We start from the raw sequence: 26,153 nt of genomic DNA, 5'->3' as shown, positions 1-26,153 counted from the left end.
AAAACAAGAATGCAAATGCTCACACAATTTTACGTGGTTCAATGGTTAAGAATCTATCTAGTCCACGAGTCACTCTTATTGATCTGTTTAGGACTCTGAAGGAAATTGTTTATGACAATTTCAACTGAGTTTTTGCTTACAGAAAGTCAATCCCTTTTACTGCCCATTCCCTTGGTATTTATAGGGGATTCTCATGGACATTTTTGGGTAACAGTACATAAATTTGGTAATTGACAAATTTGGGTAACTTTCCATTTACATAAATATATGATTGTCTATTGAATTTACACCCGTTATCTCGAGTAATAAATGCATAATAAAATATGGGCCTTTATGAGGCATATAAAGAATCTCTGAGTCTTTTGGGATCCTTCATTGTGCATCATGACCAGGCTTCTGCGAGCTGAACCCTTCCTTCGAGTTGGGTGTCACAGGACTAGTCTAAACTGACACGTGTCATGTTCAGAGCTTCACGAAGACGATCTGGATGATGCACTTCTCGAACTAAGTTGTCAGCGCAAGAGGTGATTTGGAGACTATCTAGTTGTCATAAGCTGTCAAGTTTGACTCGAGCTGCTTCCTCCAGAGTTAGCGTCTTGCTTTCTTTACGCGCTTGTCTGCCAGCTGTACTCCGTACTGAGTAGTTCGACTCGTATTTTTTTTTTAATACAACACATATAATTTGTTATAAGATTTTTTAAAAAAATATATCTAACATTTAGCTAAAAAAACAAATGTTTATTATTTTTTACTAAAAAAGAAATTTGATTAAAAAATGATTTTAGTAGTAAATAATATCTAATAAAATTATTGTTAGATTTGCAAGTGGCCAAGAGGCGAGGTGAGGGGGTTGTGTGGGTCCCATAAAGTCACGGACGGCGAACGTGGTCTCTTTTTCTTTCTTTCTTTCTAATATTTCTCCCACAAAGGGAATAGGACGACGTAGTAAACGAGGTCGTAAAATGTAATATTAATAATAATAAGTAAAACTATACTTTCAAAAAAAAAAAAAACAAGTAAAACTATACTTAACATACATCTTAACACACATAAACAAACCCCAAATCCAAGATCTACAACTATCTCTACCGCCCTCGCTCGCCTCCTTTATAACCCATCCTAAACTCACTCAGCCTCTCTCTCTCTCTCTCTCTCTCCTCTTATTCCTCTCTCTCTTAAGAGCCCACCAAGTTGAAACTACCAAAAATTACCCACACCCCCAACAAGATTCAGAGGGAGAGGGAGAGGGAGAGAGCCCCGATAACCAAAATCTTTTGAGTTATATTCATGGCGCAGCAGCCTACAGCTAACGGTGGTGGTGGGGATCTGACTCGGCAGCAGCAGCAACAACAACAGCAGCAGCCGCCGCAGCAGCAACAACAGTGGGCTCAGCAACAGCAGCAACAGCAACAATGGATGGCTATGCAGTACCCGGCGGCGGCCATGGTTATGATGCAGCAACAGATGATGATGTACCCGCAGCATTACATGGCGGCGGCGGCTTATAACCAACAACCCCATTACCAGCAGCAGGCGCCGCATCCTTATCATCAGAACAAGCAGTTCTCCCAGTCCCACAAGCAGGACGAGATCAGAACGATCTGGGTTGGCGACCTTCATCACTGGATGGACGAGACTTACCTCCATGGATGTTTTGCTCACACCGGCCAGGTACCCACTTGGGTGATTTTCCTGCTTTCTCAATAAAACTAGTTTTTTTTTTTGAATCTTGACTTTCGTTCTTGCTTATGGAAACTTGCAACTTGTGGGTTTGAAGCTTAACCTATTTCGATATTTGATCGTTTACTTGTTTTTAGATACTTATTAGTGATTTGAGTGCTTTGTTAATTGCTTTAATTGTAATATTGTGATTGAGAATGTACTTCATTGTTTTTAAATGTTGACCATGAATTGTAGATCGACATTCCAAGTAGTCATGATGGTTTAGTTATTTAAGATTATAAACTAATATGTTTACTATCAGAGCACAAGCTGTGACATGAATTGAAGAAAACTAATATGTTATTCTATGAATCTTGGCTATATTCAAGTCATTTTCTGCATCGAGTTTGTTTAGAATCTATTTAGGTAGTGAAGTTTTTTCTCCAAAATTTCTTGACATGGAAAAACTATTTCAAGTAAAAGGAGATATAGGTGATTGAGAAATATACTTGGCACACTGGTATTCAGAAGGATACTAACGTTCCTTTGTGATTTTTGCTTATAGAATGACATTATCTTGTTATGAAGACATTTCTTGTTTCTTTCCCCAAATTCTGTTTAGCCTTGTTGGTTTGACTTAAATAAAGACGGATGAAACTGCTATTTAAATATGTACTTAATAAGTATTCATAGAATTAGAAGACTTTTTCGACCTGTCTGCATTTCATCCATTTTGGAGAGGAGACTGAGGCAGGAGTAAGTTTTGATTTGACGACTAAATGTTTTGGTTGAATTGAGATTACTAATGACAGATCTTTTTTTTTACTGTCGATTTTATTTTTTTGATTTCTTCTCTCTCACAGTTCATACTTCATCCAAAACCTAGACACAAGAAGTATTTATGTTAAATGCTTTTTAATTAGGTTATGGTTTTGTTTCCTATATATACTTGCTATAAAGTGTCAAGTTAGCTGCTCTCAAGCACTTTTTTTTTTTATAATTAATTTCAGACTTTTGATCTTAATATTGCAGGTCTTCTCAGTGAAGGTCATACGCAATAAGCAAACCGGTCAGTCAGAGGGATATGGCTTTGTGGAGTTTTATTCACGTGAAGCAGCTGAGAAAGTTCTACAGAGCTTTAATGGTACAGTGATGCCAAACACAGAGCAGCCGTTCCGTTTAAATTGGGCGACTTTCAGTGCGGGTGAAAAGAGATCAGATTCTGGCTCTGATTTATCTATATTTGTAGGAGATTTGGCTGCAGATGTGACTGATGCAGTATTGCAGGAAACCTTTTCTAGTAGATTTTCATCAGTTAAAGCTGCTAAAGTTGTTATTGATTCAAATACTGGTCGTTCAAAAGGTTATGGTTTTGTTAGGTTTAGTGATGAAAATGAGAGGACAAGGGCCATAGCAGAAATGAATGGCGTGTACTGTTCAAGCAGACCCATGCGCATCGGTGTTGCTACTCCCAAAAAATCATCTGGGTACCAGCAACAATATAATTCACAAGGTCTGTTTTTATTGCTTCTAGCTCTTGGTTTCACGATTTGAGAATGAATATATTTATAGATACACATGTGAGGTGATTTAAATTCTCCCATTTATAGTATTTATGGAACAGTCCATTTTTTTTTGTTAGGTCAATCATGTTGGCTTTCGGTTTTTTGTGCTAAATCTTTGTACAACTCTTATTTCCTTTTTCCTTTTCCTTCTTGAGATATTTCAAGAATTAGAAGAAGCCGTATTAAGTGTTGTTAATTTTTGTTCACCTTTCCAACTAATTTGAATAAATATAATGCACCATAATACCTGTTTCTTTCATCACTTAGTAATATTTGTTTCATTTGAAACACCAGTCTTGTATACTTTGGGTTAGCTTGTCCTGTTGCTTGTGTTATTCTACGCAACTTCATTCCCTTTAGTCCGCTACCTCTTTTCAATGTTTGTGTTACCATTTTTTTCCCCCTCATTTTTGGTAATTCCGAAAATATTATAAAAAACTGCATGTATCTTTGTGTATGTTTGAGGTTTGAGGGACTTGGGGTGGTTTGTAAAATAAATGCTTCAAGTTCTTGTGATATAATGTTGGCATTTTTTTTTTGGGTCTCTCAAGTTATCAGCATCTATACCATTTCTCACTCATTTATTTGTTATGCTGTTCGCTATATGCTTGTCCCGTTTTCAAATTCTTCTAATTTTGAATTTTATTGTTTTACCATTCATGCTCTTTTTCTACTGACTCCTATATATTTATATGTTATACGCTTGTCTGTTTCTCACTTTTTTTTACATCAATTGGTGTAGACCTAATTGTTCTTCGTTCCCTGAAAACCCACATTTTTTTTTTCTTTACCAGCATTCTTGCTCTCTTTCTAGTATTTTGTCTCTTTAATCTTTAAATTCCTTTGTTTCAATATATTTTTCTTTATCTTTCTCATTCTCACTTGGTTTGACATCACCTTATTTAATAGTCAAAAGGGAGAAGCTTTCAAATCGTCAATGGTTTTTCGTAATGTATATTGTGCAGCGTCATTAGTTTAGGAGCAAATTTTCTTTTTACTCTACCGTACAAAAAATAGCAATAATCAGAATTTCTGAATCAATGTGATCATATCTCTATTTGTAAGTATAGATGTTCTGTTTTCATTGAAAAAAGTGCTCTCGTCTAATTGCTCTTCGTCCTATCCCATAAAAAGGACACATGTTTAACTTGCTGTCATTACTGAAAAAAAGTGCTGATCTTCAATATCTGTTTGTTTTCACCTTGATTTGTAGTGAGAGAATAATTTTCATTCATTTTTCTCTCTTCATTAGCTCTGGTATTGGCTGGTGGACATGGTTCAAATGGTGTCGTATCCCAAAGTCCTCAGTCTGACAGCGAGTCAAATAACACAACTGTGAGTCCAAGTCTTCCATGGTATATTTTTATAGAAATGATGTCTGATTTGCTAACCTGATGTTCGTTTCAGATATTCGTTGGTGGGCTTGATGCTGATGTCAGTGATGAGGACCTCAGGCAGCCTTTTACCCAGTTTGGTGAAATTGTCTCTGTTAAAATTCCCATTGGAAAAGCTTGTGGTTTTGTACAGTTTGCTAATAGGTAACCTTCTTATCTTGATGTCATGGCGACTAGTTAGCAGTTATTTAATAAGACTTACGTTTGTTCAATCAGCATTAAAAATCTATAACATCAATTCTATACATTATATGTTGGAAATTTAGTGAGAGAAAGCACGCCTGACTTTAAAATTACAAGACTGAAGCCGATTATGTCTGTATTTGCAGAAAGAGCGCTGAAAGTGCAATCCAGACATTAAATGGAACAATAATTGGCAAGCAAACGGTTCGCCTTTCATGGGGTCGCACACCGGGAAACAAGCAGGTAAATTTGTTTTTGCATATTGTTCTCTGGTTTTTTTGACTGTCCACCTTTCCAAAGAAAAACTTCTTTCGATTAATATCTGTGTAGTTTAGTTTTGTGTCAACAAAAGAAAAAGTCTGTTAGTTTGGCTGTATTATACATACAAATAATGTTATTTTCACTAATTGCACGTATGCGTTAGTTTGGTTCAATTGGTGTATGTGAACATTTTACCCAAATTTAACGTTCTGCTCCAGAGTTAGGCTTTATCTTTTTTCTATAGTTTATCTACTTTAGTATCCTAAGCTCTTATTGAAGTTTCGTGCATCATCGTGACTGTTTTTCCAGGTCCTTAAATAATGTCACAATTGAATTATGTTCTCATGATACAAATTTCCTATGCCTCCTATCTCTCTTTCTTTGTTGTCCATGATTGACTTTTTGAATTTAACAGTGGAGAGGAGATTCGAGTAACCAGTGGAACGGATCACATCACGGAGGGCAAGGTTATGGTGGGTATGGATATTCAGTTCAGCAGCACACTGCAGCTGTGGCTAATGGGGCCTCTTGACAGGAGACGATGAATCATACGCGTCGTGTAAAGTGAACTTCTTACAGGAGTGGCTTTCTTAGATATAGTTATGAATATCAATCGTGATTGAAATAGGGTGGGTTTAGCGCTGCTGCTTTAGCTGAATCTGTAGTAAATCCTGAATTTTGTAGCTGGATTGAATTGGTGTCTCAACTTTTTGTCTTTGCTTGTATTTGCATTAAATACTTTAGAGAGTTTTGGTCTGCGGGGCATTATTATTTTATTTTTATTTTTTTTTTCCAATGGACGGGAAGTTCTTTACTTCATTATTTTTTTTGTTCTTGTTTTTTTTTCTTTTGCTGTTTTGTTTATGTTTGTTTGATTTCATTTGGTTGGTTGGGTTTGTCATATATTTGAGTTCAAGTTCACACGAGAAACATAGAAAATTATTTTGAACATATCTTGTCAATGTGAAATGTATAATATATATATTCTTTTTGTAATGTTCAAACAATGTTTTGTAAATTAATTTGTTTTGTGTGAGAATCTCTGCCTCTAGATATTGGTAGTTTTTTTCCCTCTTCAAAGTTTATATTTCTAAAATCACTTTTAGTAGTATTTCGACCGTCATGGTTGTGTATTATTATATATGACATTGCTATGCTTCTATATATATATATATAAAGTGAGTGAAAAAAATAAGTTTTTACTTTTTTTTTTATAATGATTTGCAACACAATTTTCTTGATACTTCACACCTTGTCGAATACATTCAAATTCAATACCTTGTCACAGTTACTCGATATTATGTTCCAAAAATTATTTTGAAAGAATTATTAAAATATTATTTTGTATTTTATTTATTTATGAGTTACTTATTTTAGATTTATTCTACTTAGTCGTTAGACTTGGTTATTTCAAAATTTTGATTACCAACATAGTTACATTGGTATTTTATATGTTTAATTAAGGGATAGCATTGTGAGGGTTTGAGTTTACTGTTTAGGTTTGAGAAAGTTGAACACTGAAATTGGAGCCTCGCTGTGGGCTCCTCTCCGACCACCTCAGATCCTCATCCTTTATTATTTATCCACCATGAGCATAATATTAAAAAATAGTTAAAAAAATACTATGCCCTTAACAGCTAACAGAATATATAAAAAAGAAAGAGAAATCACAAAAACCCGAGCACCACAACAATGTAAAATTAAGGATCCTTTAAAAATCCAAACATCCAAACATATATCTTTTACTACTAGTATAGTGTGCACACGTGCTATGCTATAGCATTATAAAATTATCATACTGTTTAAATTTATTAAGCTTTAATGTAATTACAAACAACCAATTTAGTTTTAAAATTATATATATGTTTTGCTAGAAAAATGTTGTCATGAACTAGAAATAAAAGTAAATAATGGTAAGTAGTATGGAAAGAAGACATTATTTTTAATAAATAATCTTTAAGTAATTTATTTAATTAAGGTAGTTATTAAAATATAGAAGAAGAAAATATGGAATAAAGCAACAAAGTTTGCTTTGTATTTGTCCTGAGCTTTAATTTGACCTATATTAGATGAAGGTAGTCCTATCTAAATTGATTTGGATGCTAATATTTCACAAAAACTATACATACTATGCTAAAAGTAATCAAAACTATGTCATGTAAAATAATAACTAAGTCAAACTAAAGTATTGTCGCTAAAAAACTACCTTGTTTTAATTAAGCTAAAAGCTTAGTTTAAAATTTGGGACAACTTAAGCTATATTACTGTTTTTTATTTTAGTATTTATTTACGTTACTCAAGTTTCATAGTAAATATTACTTACAAACTACTTATAAATATATATTTTTTTAAACACATCCAATTCTAGGCAAGTCATAATAATTAAATTAATATATTAAAGCATAAATTTTATTTTAGTAATCAATCTCATGTGAATATAAAAATGTAAAATTATAAATAAATCATTACTCTAATAATATTACAATTCTATAAATAATATATATTTGATTAATCAAAGCTCACAAAACATTTGGCTTTCTTTTTATTTTAGAGTAATAAAACATTTGGCTTTCAAATTTACTTGAGAGAACACTATTATAGATTATAATTCTCCGTTAAAACAAAAAATATGAAAATGTGAAAAGTAAAATAAAAAGTAGAGTGCATAAGTTAAATCTATGTTGAGAGGTAGATATATAAACATAATGAGCAAAAAAAAAAAAAAAGAGATCAGTTTGAAAAAGCAAGCTTCACTACAGGTGGCGGTACACAAAAAGAGAGAGAGAAGCTTACAAAAAAATCCTGACAAAAAAACAATATTGAAGCAAAACAGAACGGTCCAAAACCAAAAAAAGGTGAAATTACCTAAATAGTTATGTTTATATTAGAAAGTCTATGGCTATATTGAAATATGAAATGTAAAATTTAAAGTAAAAGCAGGCTAAAAATGAGAGAAAATATGATTGAAGAGCTGTTGCTTATGCACTCTTTTATTAATAGTATAGATAAAAATGGGAGAGAGCTCCATTTTTTGCTTTTTTTTTTTGTTTTACTCACCATGTGTAAAATTGCTGAAACAAATTCTTTTTTCTATCTTTTATATTTTTAAATGCTTTTTCTAACTTTGAATCGTTTTTTTAAAAAACAAATATTATCGTATAATATCAATATGCAATGATATTTTTTATATATTATAATTTATATTTGGAGATATAACCAGCGTAATTACCAATTTTTTTTTTGAAAATTAGCCTCATTAAAATCCTGAAGAGCAAACCCAATGGGAAAATCTCAAGAGGGGAAAAAGAGTATCAAGCAAATATCATTGATGAGGCGTGTTAGTCCTAATGAGATTATCAATACAAAGAGGGTGGAGAGACCGCCATACATGATGAGTTTCCTTTGTGAGTGCTAGTTTTGCAAAAGAATGAGCAACACTATTGGCAACTCTAGGGCAATGCTAGAAAGAAATAACAATAAAATCATTACAAAGGAAATTGTTCTCTCTAACAACGATCCCTAGATAAGAAGATAAAACACATTGTGTTTTGAGTGCATTAATAACGACTAAGCAATTCAACTCAACAATGATATTCTTATAGCCCAATCTTTTGCATAATCGAAGGCCATGTAGCACAGTGTAAGCTTCTGCAATGTCAGGTGGAAATGTAGTAGAAACTGGCCAAACTGCTGAAGCTAATGGGGAGTTGTTGTGATCACGCAAGATGGCCCCATAAGCAAGCTTTTGAGTAGTGAAGCTAGCGGCTGCGTCTGTATTGAGTTTCAACATGAGGTTTGGGAGGGGGCTGTCACTTTTGTTGCTAGGTAGGCCAAGCATGAGAAAATGCACAAGGATGGGATTTTTCCGTAGAATTAGACACTTAAAACTTATTTAGATAATTCAAATCCTAATTAAGAGTCTACTCATCAGCAAGCAACATGATTTCATGAATTTTCTTATTCCTTCGATGCCACACTCTCCAAATAACAACTAGGAATGTCTCAATATCAACCTGAGAAAGAACTTCCAACAACTCCAACATAAAATGATAAAATTGAGACTGTTTTGGGAAACTGAAGCTTACCACTTGAGACAGAAGCTGCCGAGTAGCTTTTAAACTCCCACAACCCCAAAGTGCATGATAGTTAGTCTCATGCTCACCCAAACAAATTGGACAAGATGGTGATGAAGGAACACCACAATTGATAAGATTAAGCATAGTTGAGATCCAGTCTAAAAAGACCATCCACACAAACATCTAATTTTCAATGGAATATTTAAAGACCATAGAAATTTCCACCATTTTGAAAGCCTATAGAAGAAGAAGCTTGGCCTAGACCCTTCACACACACTACTTTCCAATAGCCACTATGAACATTGTATTATCCCAACTTATCAAAATGTGAAACCAATTGATCATCAGCAGACTGCAAAGACAAAAGGATTGAAAGAATTGCTTCTGCTTCTTCCTTGATAAAAGTATGGTTAACTAGTTGAACATTCCACTCACCAAGAGAAAGCATAAGACACTCCACCTTGGAATTTTCCTTAAGAGTTATAGGAGATATTGAACGAAAGACACTCCTTCTCTAAATCCACTTGTCCTTATAAATATCAATATTACTTCCTGATCTGACTTGCTAACGAGAGCCACTTACCATGAGCTCCTTTCCCCACATAATACTTTTCCACAAATAAGAAACGTTTTAGGAAATAGTAGCATGTAGAAAAGAGGAAGAAGGAAATAAATACCTTTCACCACTTGAGCTATAAGAGAGTTAGGATAATTATGAATACGTCATGCTTGCTTCGTGAGTAAAGCCTGATTAAATAAAGATAGGTTCTAAAAGTCCAAACCACCATCATTATTATTCCAACTGAGCATGTCCCAAGTACACCAGTAAGTCTTCCTTTTAGTGTTAGTTCCATCCACTAGATTCGGGCACAAAACTTTTGTATATCCATGATAAAACTGGACGAGAGGTGAAATAGATTCATGGAATAAGTCGGGATTGACTGGATGATTTCTTTCAGAAGAACCTCTTTACCCCTTGCCGAGAATAACTTCAGTTTCCAACTGAAGAGTTTATTCCAGATATGATCTTGAGGAGATTGAAACAAACTCTTTTTTTTTTGTAATTCTGTAAAATAAGGCAAACCCAGGTACTTCTCATGGTGTTGTGCCCTAAAAATTAGCACGGGTTTAATCACTCAACTAGGGGCACAATTGGGAGATGAATATATGGGGAGAGCATACAAGTAGAACATCTAGCTAATGATGATGTGAGCAGCTCGAGTTAGGATGTGGAAACACGACATTCAGGTAGTCGAAAGGTCTCCTCTTAGGATGACGGTCCAGTTCGAGACATGTAATGGAAGGATCCCCTTTAGGGAACCTTTAATATGTTCAGCTCGTGGAAATCTGGTCATGACGCATACTGAAGGATCTCGAGAGATTCAGAGGCACTCTATACGCTCATTAATGTCATGGCTGTATTGCACATTTATTGTCCAAGATAATAGGAGTATAATCTGTTAGGCAATCTTATCCCTATGTAAATGAGAATTATCTTTATTAAATGTTTACCATATTTATGCACACAGTTACCCAAACTTGTCCAGGGAATTCCATTATAAATATCAGGGGCAATGGGCAGGGAAGGGGATTGCATTTTTGTAATACTGAAACTTTGCAGAAATTGTGAGAGAGCAATAATATTGTCTCGTGGACTAGGTGGATTTTAACCACTGAACCACATAAAATTGTGTATGTTCATATAAGTTCATTACGGTTTACAAATAAGCGCTAATACTCTTATTAGATTTCTAAATCTACTGTTGGCAAAAAACTGCATCAACAGTTTGGTGCTTTCGTTGAGAGCAAATTAATGCTTAACCCTTTACAAGTTTCATTTGACGTTCATCATGGTGGTTACTCAATTGATGCATGAAAATAAAATGGAACAGCCTGGTGGGCAAGAGGTGCATCATACAACCGTTCCCACTGAAAAGGGCCCAGATGTTCAGCAACGTCCTATGAAACAACCGGTGGGCCAAGACGACGTTGGGAGTTCAGCGTCACGCCCACCAAATCCTAATCTAGGATATCTAACAGCTGTAGAGATGGAGAATGCCCAATTAAGGAGCCATCTCGCTAGGGAAAACAGATAGATCGAGGAAGTCTTGTCTCATTTACCCCCTCTTGCAACTAATACTAATGTCGGAAAGAGGCAAAGTGGGTCCCATAAGTTCCATAGGAATAATCGGTCCAAACCTAGTCATTCTGTCAGGACCGCCACTCTGAGCTCTATACCTTCAGAGCAAAATCACCGAAGTGCTCAGTCCACTAATCATCAAAGGAACCATCATCTGCATGTCAGTCGGTCAGTCAAAACTGCAATCTGCAGCTCCGTGCCTTCCGCACAGATTCCCAGAAATGTCCATAACAACCCAACAGGGCGAGTTGGGGAAAATTCACAGAGATAAAACACCCCAGTGAATCCTCCTGCACCGCGATTAGAACCCCATGCACAGAGAACACGGGACATCAGGGTAGAACAAAGATGTGAAAATTAAGTTCGTCCTGATGGAACGAGGATAGCCTCACTGATAATACATCCGCTATCGCTGGTTAGACATCCTACACCACCGCGCCCACAAAGAGACATTCCAGCTCATGGAAATAGTAGGAGAAATCCTCCCCCATCAGTAGACACTTATGTCCCACGGGCATGTGCTGATAATCCAGGTCCTCAATCTCAACTACGGGCTGTAAGTTTTGCAAATGGAAGTTACTGGACGGGGAGCCAACATAGAGGCAGGTCTGAGAGTGGCCCGAGGAATCATCCTAGCTCAGCACAAAGTCCTCGTTTCGATCCACATCCCGACCTGCGTGATCATTTGAATTCACAAAGGAGGTATCCATCTCGCAATAATGATATGAGTTATACTCAACATGAGGGAGGTCCATCTATCGTATACGACAATGGGAATGTCCCACCTAACCAAGCTCAAACTTGGAGGGAAAACAACCCATTAAACGCATACAATAGGATGGGAGCTGGTGAACAGCTCCCAGCTAACCTAGAGACCAAAGACCCAACCCTCGAGCGACTGGCCTTGATGGAGGGGCAAATGAAGAAGCTCTTATCTGGAAAAAGGATTGATGATTGTGACTCTGATGAGGAGCTAAAACCTTTCGCCCCAAATATTGCAGCTGTTGTGTATCCTATTGGCTTCAGGATGCCGAACATGCCAACATTTGATGGAAACACAGATCTATCCAACCACCTCGGGATGTTCAATATGTTGATGATGACCCACAATGTTGGGTTCGACCTAAGATGTATTCTGTTCCCCAAAACTCTTATTAGAACTTCTAGACAGTGGTTCAAAAAGTACAAAAAACATTCGATAAGTTCTTGGAAGAAGTTTTCTTCTGAGTTCAAGAAAGCGTTCTGAGCTTTAAAGGCAACCTGCGTAGAGGCTGACTCATTGGCCAACATAAAACAACAACCTGGTGAGTCCTTGAAAGCATATCTGAGCAGATTCACCAACATTGCAGCATGAGCTAGGGATGCTGATGATAGCTCCAAGCTCTTGGCGATGAGAACAAGAATCTTGGTGGGAGGTGATTTATGGCAAGAGCTTCAACAAAAAGGGGTTAAAAGTGTAGATGAGTTCTTGGCCTGAGCTCAGGAGTGGATAAACTTGGAAGAGGCGCAATCTGCCGTCGCAGAAACCAGCCATGCCCTTATTCAGCCTACTGGAGCAGTGACAGGCGATGCAGCTACGATTCAACCTATTACCCAGAATAACCAAGCGGGAAACAATAAGAGGAAATGGAATGGTAAGGGCGACTAGAACGACACAAAGAAAAACAAGTCTGGGGAGAAATTCAAGCCCATTTATGCCACCTACATTGACCTAACGGATACACGGGAACATATTTTTCTGGCAAACTCTAATCGCCTTCCGTGGAAGAAACCAGAGCCATTAAGGCATCAGAGGGCGAAGAGAGATCCCTCAAAGTTTTGTCGGTACCACAATGACATTGGTCATAATACTTGTAATGCCCCAAAATTCCTAATAAGGTTTAGGACCTTGATTAGGAGGCCGGGAGGGCGATAATTGATTTATTATGCCATTAAATGATTATATGCATGTCTATGTGAATTATATTACAATATGATGATAAATGCATGCATATGGGTCCATTTTTAATTATAAGGGCATTTTGGTAATTTGGTCCATTGAGGGCATAATTGTGTATTTTTATGCATGTGGGTGAATTATGATTAATACCACATTATATGTGGATTTGTTCAAGCCATTGGCATGAGACGATCTCAGAATGTAAGTTATTGGTCTGGTCATAACGGGGTTAGTTTCGGGGCTCGAGGTGAGTCTCGGGGTAATTTGGTGATTAGAACATTGCTGGGAATTAAAGGATAATGGGGTGTGATTTATTAGAATTTGGGAATATTGGGAATTGGAGCACGTTAATTATGATTAGCGAGATTAGATGGGAAAGGACAATTTTACCCTTGGGGGCTGTTAAGGAAAGAAGATAAGCCTAGGGGCATTTTGGTCTTTTGACCTAAAGGATATATATCACCTTAAGAAGCTTTAGGAAGAAAAAAAATAGAGCACCTCCTCTTCCTTCAACCGTTCATCATTTCCTCTTCCTTCTCTTTGAGTTTTGAAGCTCAACTTTGAGGATTCTAGTGTGGGAATCAAGGCTTGAGAATTTAAGCTTGTGTTCAGCCATAGATGAGGATTCAATTTGGGTTCAAGGTAAGGTTTTAGTTCAATTTCCTAGTTCCTTACTCTGTTTTTGGAGTTAGTTTTGAGTTAGAACTTTTGATTATAGAATTGAGTAATTGGTGTGGTTTTTGATGGTTTAAGGCTTGGGTTTTGTTGATTATATGTTGGACAAGTTGTGGTAATAGTTGGGAACTTTGATTTGTGATGTTGGAAGTGTTTTAGTGAGGTTTTGAATTGGGTTCGAGGAGGAAAAATAAGGGTTTTTGGCTGGGTTTTAGGTGGGGTTGCGGCTCTGTTCTAGAGCGTCGCGGCCCAAGCTCGATGAAGAAGCAGGAGGATGTAAGAAGGCCGTTGGGCCACGACATGGGAAAGGTAAGGCCGCGGCTCGTGTTGGGGATTGAAGGTTGGCGCCTCTGTTTGGGGAGGCGAGCCGCGGCATGGTTGATGTAGGGCCGCGACCCTTAGTGGCATTTTTGGCCAGAAGTGTGTTTTGGTCATGGGAACTCAAACCTTAGGTCTCGGGATCGTTCCTACTATCCGGTTTAGTGGGATTTGTTGTCCCGGAGGCTAGGTCTTGGTCCGAGAACCTTTATTATTGATTTTATTGATGGAATCCCATATTTGGTTATGACTAGGTGACCGCTAAGGGATCAAAGGATTGATTGTTCTCAAAAGTCGTTCAATTATTATTTCTCGCTCGAACCAGAGGTAAGAAAACTGCACCCCGTATGTGATGCACGAGAAACATGTGGTTAGGGCATGCCATGAATGTTGAATATGAGATTGATCATAGCTTGGGTCTCTGTGTTTGTGCATGATCCTAATTATGCTAGCAATTGTTAAGTAAGCATGCTGAATGCCCTACATTCGTATATTTGACATATGATATATGCTTGGTAGCATTGCTTACTTGTGCGTGGCACTGAATTACTAGTCAGAATCGGCAATGGTGTCAGAACTGACTGTGAAGCTGTGACTTACTAGTCAAGTTCAACAGTAGTACTGAGCACTGGTCGTGTGTTATTGACCAAAGAGTCAGGAGCGACATAATCATCATGAACACAGATCCAATAAAAGATTAGATTTAATCGACACCTGCATTGAATGACTCATCATGAGCATTAATGCCGGATCGACCTCAAGTTTGATGAAAACTAAAAGCGCTTGTCTAGTCTAAAGGCTAGTTACTTAGAGCCAGAGTCAGAAAGACTAAGGTGACCTACACGTCACATGGCTAGGAGGGTATGGGACCTCAGAGATTGACTTACTAGTCATCTGACCGAGATTGACTTACTAGTCATCTGACCGAGATTGAATTACTAGTCATCTGACCGAGATTGAGAGACTAGTCATCTGACTGAGATTGACTTACTAGTCATCTACCTTAGAGTGAGAGACTTACTAGTCATCTACTCAGAGCGCAGGACTCCACCACATTTATTTGAACTTATTTGTATGCGTGATTAAGGCTATTATTGCTAGGCATGCACTTTATGATTTGATGACATGTTATTACTGTTCATGAGCATATTGATTTTCTTGCTGGGCTTCGGCTCACGGGTGCTGTGTGGTGCAGGTAAAGGAAAAACAAAGCTGGACCATCCTTGAGTTGGAGAGCTTAGGAGATGATGTGTACATATGCAGCTGCTCGACCGCCACGACCGAGGGTTGAAAGAGGAACTAGGGTTAAACCCTGTTTTGCCGCTTAGATCGGCTGATTGTAAATATTTTCTTGTAATGAACCTTTAAATTATATTTTTGGGATCCCAATGTATACAGTAAACATTTTAGTGAAACATTATATCTTAACCAAAATTTTTAAATCCTAAATAGCTAATCATACTTATTTACACGATTATGGCCAAATGACTCAGTTAGCGAATTTAGCACTATTTAAAAATGCACACCGTAACGGTCCCTGGAGTTTAGGGCGTTACAATACCAATGATTGCCAACAACTGTAGGATGAAATTGAGACTCTCATTCAAGTTGGAACATTAGTCCAGTACGCCCGAAATTAAGTTGCTCCCAATCAATCTACTAGGAAGAATTCTCGTCCAGCTCGGAAAACCCCGATAAGTCAGCCGAGGACTCAGATGGATCAGATGAATCAGAACCAAGTCGACCCTCCCCCAATAGTAGGAGGAGATATAACTACTATTGTCAGAGGACCTCATTTGGCAAGCACGAGTAATGGAGCCCAAAAGAGGTATATACAAGAGCTGAAAACTCATAACGATATGGAATTTATTCTGGAGCAACGGTTATCAAAACAATAGCGGTTCGAAAAAAACCAATCATTTTCACAGAGGAGGATGCTAGCCACGTTAAGTTCCCACATAATGACCCACTGGTAGTAATCATGTAGCTCGCTAATTGAAGGGTACGGAGGATATTGGTAGATAATGGAAGTTCAATAAATGTGCTTTTTAGGTCCCCCTGGAAAAAATGGGATTATCCGTGACCGATCTAAAGGCGACCTTAATGGCATTGTATGGATTTTTAGGTGAAGGGACGACAACCATAGGGACAATTAGACTGGTGGTTACGATAGGGGTTGATGCACGAGCTGTTACTAAAATACTTGAGTTCATTGTAATTGATTGTCCGGTTGCGTATAATGCGATTTTGGGACGACCCCATTGATGGTTTTTGAAGCCATTACCTTGATCCGAAACCTAGCAATGAAGTTCCCCTCAGCATCGAAGATATACACAGTGCGTGGAAACCAACTCGTCGCCCGAGAATGCTACAACATAGCCATGAAGGGAAAATCATAACCCGGGCAGTAGACAATGGTCATATTCAAAGAAGGTGAGGAGTCCTGGGTGTTGACGGTGAAATCTCGTCAATGATATAAGGTTAGAAAAATGAGATTGTATTGCAAGAGATATCTTAGAAGAAGATGGAGAAAACTTGAAAGAGTAAATATGCAGAACCCTAATGGAGTAAGATCGTATATTGCTTAATAGCCTCAGCATACAAGGAATTTTCCAACCCCTTTTCTGGAGAGGTGATGATCTATTTATACTGGAGCTCTAATGGCTCCTCATACATTGTGGTCCCAGGGGACAAGATTGTACATAGGTACATTGTCAGGGTAGTGGCACAGGTTGTGGTGGAGCAGAAGGTTATGGTGTCGGCCTGAACATAATCAGAGGTATGCATGTAGTGCTTCCACTCTCTGTACAAATCCGTACCTCCACTACTTGTAGGACACAGATGTCAGAGTCATGCCTTTGCCCTCTTTCAGGGTTGTACATCTCGTGCTTGTACATTTATCTCATGCTTAGTGGTCCCCCTTACCTAAACATCTTCTCTAGGTTTCTTTATATTTTAGTAAGTGTCGATCCATACTTCTTTTATCCCGACCTTACCTCCAGGTACGAGGCTTAGAATAAGGCATGTACGAGGCTTGGGGATGGGTCTCACAAGGCGAGACACTTGGTGCCTAAGCGAGTATCCTGGCGTGACTTGGGCATTCACGAGGCTCGGGGATGGGTCTCACAAGGTGAGACCCTTGGTGCCTAAGTGAGTACCCATGCGTGACCCGGGCATTCATGAGGCTCGGGGATGGATTTCACAAGGCGTGATGGGGTTGCATGAGGGCTAAGAGACGGTGGTGGCACGAGGCTCCTTAGCGTGTTCGTACCTCGCGAGACGTACACGGGTGTGGTGAGGTGTGTCTCACTGTGCAAGGCCTTGGCGCACAGCTGGGTCGCGAGGTGCGCGGGTGAGATGGTGTCTTGCTGTGCAAGGCGTTGTCGCGCAGCTGGGTCGCGAGGCGCGTGGGTGAGGGCAGCCTCACATAGTGAGGTCCTTGTGGCCTTGGCAAGCGCGCGTAGGTGAAGGGCAGCCTCGCATAGCGAGGCCCTTGTGGCCTTGACAGACGCGTGCGGGTGAAGGGCAGCCTCGCATAGCGAGGCCCTTGGGGCCTTGGCAGGCCCGCGCGGGTTGAGGGCAGCCTCGCATAGCGAGGCCCTTGTGGCCTTGGCAGGCGCGCGCGTGTGAAGGGCAGCCTCGCATAGCAAGGCCCTTGGGTCCTTCTAGGCATTTTTTCTAAGGCCTCTTATGAGACATGGGTCTCGCGTGGAGCAAGATATTGGGTTGCTTGGTTTGCTCGAGGCTAATGAGGGTAACCCTCAATTTTTCTCTTGAGTGTTGACTATGGCTCTGGTCAATTTTTGGCATTCACATTAGGTAATTGAAGTTACCCATGGGATGGAAGAACCTCGAGAAGAAGATAATGAGGTCACCCAAAAGGACGACATTGACCCGTGAATAGGCGAAGATAGATCTGAGCTCAAAGTTGTGGAGGAGCTCAAGGAAATTAGTACCGACCCAGAAACACCCTCAAGAGTTATAAAAGTTTGGATAAATCTTGGGGCTGAAAGGAAGAAGGAGCTGGTCGAATTCTTGAGGAAGAACTTTGACGTCTTTGCCTGGTCACATAGATATATGGTGGAAATCAGTCCGAGTATAATAATGCATACTTTGAACTTGGACAAGAATGTGCCTACAAAGTCCCAAAAATGAAGGCTTTTGGGGAAAGTACGGTCGAAAGCATTAGAAGAAGAAGTAACTTGCTTACTTAAATGCAGATTTATCAGGGAAGCAAAATACTTGATCTGGGTTGCTAACCCCGTCTGGTCCTGAAGCCAAACAGGAAGTGGAGAACTTGCATTGATTTCTCCAATCTCAACAAGGCCTGTCCTAAGGACTGTTTTCCATTACCTAGAATTGATCAGTTGGTAGACGCTACCGCCAGTCACGAGCTCATGTCTTTCATAGACGCGTATTCTGGATATAACCAGGTTGCGATGAACCTTGTAGACCAAGAGCATACCAACTTCATGACTGAGCATAACGTATACTGCTACAAAGTTATGTCATTCAGGCTGAAGAATGCCGGTGCTACATGCCAACGGTTAGTGAAACATGGAGGTGTATGTTGATGATATATGCTCATTAAATCAAAGACTGCCAATAACCATGTATCTGACCCAGAAGAATGTTTTGGTGTACTGAGGAGGTATGACATAAAGTTAAATCCCCAGAAGTGTACTTTTAAAATTTGTTTGGGATAGTTTATGGGGTTTATAGTCAACACAAAGGGAATAGAGGCAAATCCAGAGAAAATCAGATCGTTGTTGGAAATTCCTTTGCCTAGGTTGCGCAAGGAAGCGCAAAGTTTAACCGGAAAGGTGGCAGCCCTAAACCGATTCGTTTCAAAATCCACTGACAAGTGTCTCCCATTTTACAACATGCTCAGAGGAAATAAGAAGTTCGAGTGGACCGAAGAATGCGAACAGGCATTTCACGACCTGAAAGCTCATCTAGCTGAACCCCCCATACTATCAAAATCAGCATCTGGGAAATGTTTGTTTCTGTATCTGGTCGTGACAAAAAATGCGGTCAGTGCTGTGTTAGTTCGAGAGGAAAATCGGGTGCAGAAACCAGTGTATTATGTATGTAAAAGATTTCTCAAAGCTGAATCTCGGTATCTATTAATAGAAAAGCTCATGTTCTATCTTATTTTGGCTTTAAGGAAGCTCAGATTGTATTTCCAGTCCCACACTATCCATGTCTTAACTGACCAACCTTTAAGGAAGGTTTTGTAAAAACCTGAAACGTCGGGATGTCTACTAAAATGGGCCATCGAACTAAGCCAGTTCGAAATATTATATGTGCCACGCACAACAATCAAGAGTCAAGCCCTCGCTGACTTTGTGGTTGAGTGCGCAGGTTTTGAGGATGAGCCGATAAGGAAACCAGTGCAGAAATTGTGGAAAATCATCGTTGATGGATCCTCTAATGAAAATGGATTGGGAGCTGGGATAATTTTAATCTCACCTGAAGGGAATCGATTCCATACAGCTCTCAGGTTCGGATTCGAAGCATCCAACAATGAAGCAGAATATGAAGCCTTATTGGCAGGGCTAAGAGTGGCAAAAGAGCTAAAAACAAAGGCAATCCAATGTTATGGTGATTCCCATCTCGTAGTCAATTACATATTGCGAGAATACCATGCTCGCGGTATCAAGATGGTAGCCTACTTAGCCAAGAAAAAAGGTGAGTTGTTTGAATTCGAGTTTAGCTACGTTGAACAAGTACCCCGCGAGCAGAATTCCAATGCTCATGCTTTGGCTCGACTTGCAACCACCAACGAGGCAGATACACTAAATGTAGTTCCGGTGGAGTTCTTGGAAAGCCCGAGCATAATAGAAGAAACGGTTGAGGTCAGAATGATAGACACAAAACTGACATGGATGACCCCCCCGCCATAGTGGAGTATCTCACAACCAAAATGTTACCTAACGATCGAAAGGGCGCAAGAAAGCTGCTATATCAAGCTCCGCGATATGTTATTGTGATAGTCAAAATCCCGTGATCCGCAAGGGGAAAGATCGAGTAAAAGTTGTGCAATCCCACATCGCCTGGGGAAGGTCAAGTGTGATGATTTTAAGACTGTGTAGGTATGAGACTACACAGTTGAAGAGTGCTTAAATGGATTGATGGATACTACCTATGCCAACAAGATGCATCTTCTTTTCGGTAGCCTATCACTTGAGAACTCCATAGTTAAGCGTGCTTGATCTGGAGTAATCTCATGATGGGTGACCTCCTGGGCAGTTTTCCTAGGAAGCGTGTGAGTGAGGACAAAGCACGCCAAAAAGACTCGTGTTGGTTTGTAAGGCTAGTCCTCATTCCAAGAAGCAGCCATAGTGATGTGGGGCATTACAAATGGTATCAGAGCCTTGACCCAGCCGTAAGTGTGGTCGACGGGGACGTCGGACCCCTAAGGGGGGTGACTGTGACAGTTAGAATCCCATTATCCGCAAGGGGAAAGACTGGGTATATGCTGTGAAATCCCACATCGCCTGGGGAAGGTCAAGTGTGATGATTCTAAGACTATGTACGTATGAGACTACATAGTTGAAGAATGCTTAAATGGATTGATGAATACTACCTATGCCAACAAGATGCATCTTATTTTCGGTAGCCCATCACTTGAGAACTCCAAAGTTAAGCATGCTTGACCTGGAGTAATCTCATGATGGGTGACCTCCTGGGAAGTTTTCCCAAGAAGCGTGCGAGTGAGGACAAAGCACGCTGGAAAGACTCGTGTTGGTTTGCAGGGCCAGCCCTCATTCCAGGAAGCAACCATAATGACATGGGGCATTATAGTTATGGTTGAAGGGATTCTATATCGATGAGGACATTCGCTACCTCTGCTACGGTGTGTTCTGCTCGAGGAAGCACAAACTATCTTGTAAGAAATACATGAATTATTTTGAGGAGACCATGCTAGGGGGAAAAACCTGGCTATGAAGGTACTGAGACATGGCTATTTTTGGCCCACGCTGACAAAGGACTCGATCTCGTATGTGCAGAAATGTGATAAATGGCAATGCTTCGCCACACTTGCCCGAGCATCTCCCATTGAGCTAACCATGATCTCCTCCCCTAAGCCATTTGCAGTATGGGGAATTGACTTGATTGGTTCCTTGCCAACGGGAAAAGGAGGAGTTGTTATGCTGTTGTCGCCATCGTTTACTTCACGAAGTGTGTAGAGCCCCAGAATGTTTACTTAGCCTAGCTAGATAGTAGTTGTAGTAGTTAGTATTAGTTAGTAGTATGTTAGTTACCGTGGATTTTGGTTCAAGTTGGGACTTAGTTGGAAACTCATAGCAACAGTTATGGATTTTATAAGTTTAACCTATAGTTTAAGAATATTAATTATAACATAAAGTTTGATTAGTATTGCTGGTCATAGAAATATATTTATTATAACCTAAGGTTTAAATAGAACCATTAAGAGCATGACACTTGTCATAATCATGATTATTAAGGAGATTAAGTATTTTGATGAATAGTTTTAATAAAAGAAAGATCTAGATGCTCTAGAACCTTCCAGCAGTTGTTAGGATCGTATTATGACTCAGTCAAAGCTGTTTATCCAATTCAAATTATGCTGAAAAAGTGTAATTACATGTTTAATATATCAACGTATGCCGATATATCGCAGCTTAGGGGCCGATATATCGCCTACGGAAGATACGGAAAACACGTCGACTTTGCACGAACGTAAGAACGGGGGCTCGGGATTAGGGTAGAGCCGATATATCGCCTATAGGGGGGGCGATATATCACCATTAGTTTTGATTTTTGAAAGGTTTAGTTTTTTATTTTAAAAATTATCCTTAATCACCTAGACCCGCCTTTGAACGATTTTGACCGAGTTCTGGGCGTCAGTTGAACGAAAATTCAAATATTTTTCATTTTATAATCATTTATTTATTCAAATTAAAAGGGGTTAGTTTCACTCTTTGAACTCTATAAATAGGACCTAGTGCTCGGCCATTTTCTTCATTCTTCAAGCATTTGATCAGGGTCTCCAAGGTGCTAGTGTTACTATAGAGAGATACACTTGGGTTTTGGGTTAATGCTTTATCTTTCTAAGCTTGTCTAAACACTTGGGAAGTAAGAAATAGTGTGATTTAGGTATTGAGGTTTAGACCAATCCATAAGGTCATTCACGGTATTTCTATTCCTAAGTTCAGTTCTATATAATTCTTTAGTTTCTTTTATTCAGATCTTAACTCTTGTTATTGATTCTTGATTAGGTATTTAAGTTCTTGAAACTTAAGATCCTTCTTGGTAAGTTTCTTCTTGATGGTTTAGTTCTCATTTCATCTTTATTCTTTAGAGATTCTCACCTTTTCTACTGTTTGCTTATAGGAGTTTCTAAATCTCGTTCTTGTTCCCAAATATCCTGGTTTTTGGAAAGGAAAATAGGATAGATTTTATATGCTTATATGTTATGATATGTTTATGTTATGATATATATGAATATGTCTTGTAGTCCTTGGGGCTTATAGTTGCTTAGCTAGCAAACCTCAATGCTTTTATGTCGCTTGGGGCTTATAATTGCTTAACTAGCAAACCTCAACGTTTTTTATGTTGCTTGGGGCTTATAGTTGCTTAGATAGCAAGCCCCAAGATTACCATTTTCATGGGTTAGAGTTATGATATATGTTTTATAGTATGTGGTTATGATATAGTCTTATGCTTTTGATTTATGATGTATGTTGCTAGTAGATTTTCCTTGCTGGGCATTAGGCTCACTCCTTTATTTTTAGTGTGATGCAGGAAAATGATATGCAAGGTGGAAGGATTATTGGTAGCTTGGCTTGTGTGTTAAGGATGAATGGAATGAATGGACTGCGTGTCGATCGAGGATGACGTTTATTTTATTCTTTTGAATTATGTTTCTTTTGAAATTCCGCATTTAGTTTTTTTTCAAACAATAGAATAAAAGTTTATGGTTTATGTTTTATTAAACAATGGGTACCCATACCATATTTTACATTTTATTTTGTAATTTTCACAATGTTTATTTTGGAGTTTTAATAAAGTTATGATTATTTCTTATGTATGTTTTCTCAAAATAGTAGCTATGTCTAGTAGTTTTAATGGTCCAAGGTCTTAGAAATAGTTGGGTCATTACAAAGTGGGTGGAGGCCGAACCTCTGGCAACCATCACCTCGAAGATAGTCTTTGATTTTGTCATAAAAAATATCATATGTTGGTTTGGGCTCCCAAGGAAGATCGTGTGTAACAACGAAACTTAGTTCGATAGTGATCTTTTCACAAATTTTTGTGAAAAATATGGCATAACCAAGAGTTTTTCGTCGGTAGCATACCCACAGGCTAATGGGCAGGTCGAGTCCGTAAACAAGACCCTAAAGGCGAGCTTAAAGAAGTGATTAGATGAGGCCAAGGGACTATGGCCCGAGTAGCTCCTGCAAGTACTTTGGGCCTATAGAACTTCACATCGAACCTCCACGGGACAACCCCTTTTTCTCTTACCTTTGGAAGCGAGGCTATGCTCTCGATTGAGGCGTTGGTGATGACCCACAGATGAAAGACCTTTGATCGAGATAAGAACCACAAGCTACTCAGTGCATCCCTTGATCTAATCGAGGAAAAATGAGAGGCGTCACAATTGCAGCTTGCCCATTATCAACAGAAAATCACTCGTTACTTCAACTTGAAGGTTAAAGGACACAGACTTGGATTGGTGATTTGGTTCTCTGGAGGGTGTTTTTGGCAAGTAAAGATCCCAAGGACGGTGTATTACGGCCGAACTGGGAAGGACCATACCAGATCGTGGAGATCCAGCGCGAAGGAACCTTTAAGCTAGAAAAGGTTCTTAAACCCTGGCTTCATGAAAGTGAAGTTCCCATCCTGGTTGAAAGCCCAACACTGGTAAAGCATCTCCTCCATCAAGTTCGACGACTCCGCAAGCTCCAACGTCGTCTTCTCGGCCTCCTCCTTAGATTTTTCCTCGACCTTGCCAAGCTTCTTTTTGAGACCATCATTCTCAGTTTTGAGGCCATCATTCTGGGCCTACAACTGGTCCAGTCGACGACTCACTTCCATGACCTGATTCTTAGCAATCTGTTCGCCTTCCTGGGAAGCAGTCAGAGCAGCCTTTGCAGACTAGCTTGAACCCGAGAAATTCTGCAGAGTTGAGCTAGGACAGACTGCAAAAGGAAAAGGCAAGTCAAGGTTAGTAAAAAAAAGAGAGAAGGAAAGAAAAAGAAATGTTAGAAAAATGAAAGGGGCTCATAGTGAGGTTCATTCCCATAGTGGACTTGAGAACATCTTCGGGAGTACGCTCCTCCATGGCCCTCAGGTCCTTGACATTGGCTCTATACACATGACCCACCATATGGATCACCATCTCGTATACAGTCCCTGGAAATGCTTCAGGGATCCTTGCCAGCTCGAGTGGCTTTACTGGAATCTGAACAGAGGGAGCTTCGCCTTGGATCACTTGAGGAACTGAAGGAGGTACATGTCGAGGGAGAGGAGGAGGAGCCTCGAGAATTGTGATTGTTGTCACCGGGCCTGGGGGTTGAGTCTGTTGTTACTGCTTCTGGGCGGAGCTAGCACCTTTGTCATTGACCGGAGACTCGGTGGAAGTTCCAATCTTGGATACATGTTTCTTAGGCAATCTAGGCCTTTTTTACCACGGGCCCACAATGGTGCATCTGGGGTAGCTATGGTCATAGTGTACCACCAAATGATCCACACACATGAGGAGTGTTGTGTTCAGGTCCGGGTTAGTGGGATGTCGAATAACGAGCTGATGGGGGTTGAAGCGAATTAGCCTAAAACTGGATGCAACCCGATCTAGTTCTCTATATGGGTTACCTTGGTCAGAAGTGTCGGCTACTGCCCCGGATGGAGCTCGCTCTGGATCAAGACCTGATAATCTTCAGGAGCTCTCCTCTTACGCACTAGCAGTGCCACATCCTCTTCCTCCTCTATGTCTTCAATGGAGGGCAAGACTTCTTGAGGACGAGGAAGCTTGTGGAGAACGGGAGGTCGACCTCAGGTCTTGATAAGCATCTGGCCTTTGTGGATCAGGTTGCAGCCACCATGGTAGCATCATTCACTACCTGTCCAAAGTCCTTCTCATTTGAAGGAAGACAGGACAGCGTCTCGTATTGACCCCCAAGGGTCTCAGACCGATCTGTCATCTTGAATATAGCTGCACAAGGAACGAACTCAGTTAGAGGGACTAAACTAAAAAAAATAAAAATGATAAGAGAGTTTGCCTATAGAATTTAGAAAGTTAGGAGACTTACGAGGGTGGTTGAAGTATTGGTGATCGCAATTCTTGAACCCATTTGACATAAAGAATTGGTCTTTATAGTCATTTGGGTGGTTGGGAGGTCAATAACAGATGTCGAGTTGGGGAAGTGAGTGAGGTAGTAAAAACTGTCACCTCACCCCTTCTGATCAGGACTGGCCTTGAGGCAGATCTCCCGGGGTGGGGACCTCCCACTCGTGCCTAAGAAACATATATTTCAACCCCGCCAAAAGTCAATACGAGTTTGGGGGGAGCTGGAATGGAGCCAGTTTGATGTAATTCAGAAAATCCACAAAGTACCAGTTTAATGGGAGGAAGGCACCTGCCTTTAGATGTTCATCGCTCCAAGCCCCAAAGTCATCTTGAAGGGGGGCGCAACTCTGTTCTCCTTCCAACAGAGGTCAGGCGAGGAGGCCATCAATTTCCATCTCGATCCCATGGCTCAACATTATTTTGTTCACTTTCCTCAGCGACGTTTTTCGGGACACGATGTGCTTGGCCTCGAAGAAAGCGTTAGGGTCGAAAACAAGTTCCATCTCCACCATTGGGCCAAAGCAAGGAATTGGAGATTCGGATGCAATTTTCTTGCCCTCATTCTTGTTTTGGGTAGAGGAGCTCACAATGTTTTTCTATGGTGGGGCCATGATCTAGCTTGC

The 26,153-nt window shown here is 39.7% G+C and overlaps 1 protein-coding gene across 1 annotated transcript; it reads left to right on the top strand.

The window, feature by feature from the left end:
• Positions 1-1,125: 1,125 nt before the first annotated feature.
• Positions 1,126-5,887, top strand: LOC133797836 (polyadenylate-binding protein RBP47-like). Its single transcript, XM_062235917.1, has 6 exons — positions 1,126-1,671; positions 2,695-3,175; positions 4,480-4,562; positions 4,635-4,765; positions 4,951-5,047; positions 5,481-5,887. Exons 1-6 carry the CDS (start codon positions 1,288-1,290, stop codon positions 5,595-5,597), a joined length of 1,293 nt encoding a protein of 430 aa, XP_062091901.1. The 5' UTR covers positions 1,126-1,287; the 3' UTR covers positions 5,598-5,887.
• The last annotated feature ends 20,266 nt before the right edge of the window (positions 5,888-26,153 follow it).

Source organism: Humulus lupulus, chromosome 1, assembly GCF_963169125.1.
Source record: "Humulus lupulus chromosome 1, drHumLupu1.1, whole genome shotgun sequence".
Taxonomy (NCBI): domain Eukaryota; kingdom Viridiplantae; phylum Streptophyta; class Magnoliopsida; order Rosales; family Cannabaceae; genus Humulus; species Humulus lupulus.
This window is presented reverse-complemented; position numbering and strand designations above follow the sequence as displayed.

Excerpts from the sequence above, each read along its gene's own strand:
- LOC133797836 (XM_062235917.1), top strand. The coding sequence starts at position 1,288 with ATGGCGCAGCAGCCTACAGCTAACGGTGGTGGTGGGGATCTGACTCGG. Across the intron at positions 1,672-2,694 it reads GTTTTGCTCACACCGGCCAG|GTCTTCTCAGTGAAGGTCAT; the intron begins GTACCCACTTGG and ends TTAATATTGCAG. Across the intron at positions 3,176-4,479 it reads GCAACAATATAATTCACAAG|CTCTGGTATTGGCTGGTGGA; the intron begins GTCTGTTTTTAT and ends TCTCTTCATTAG.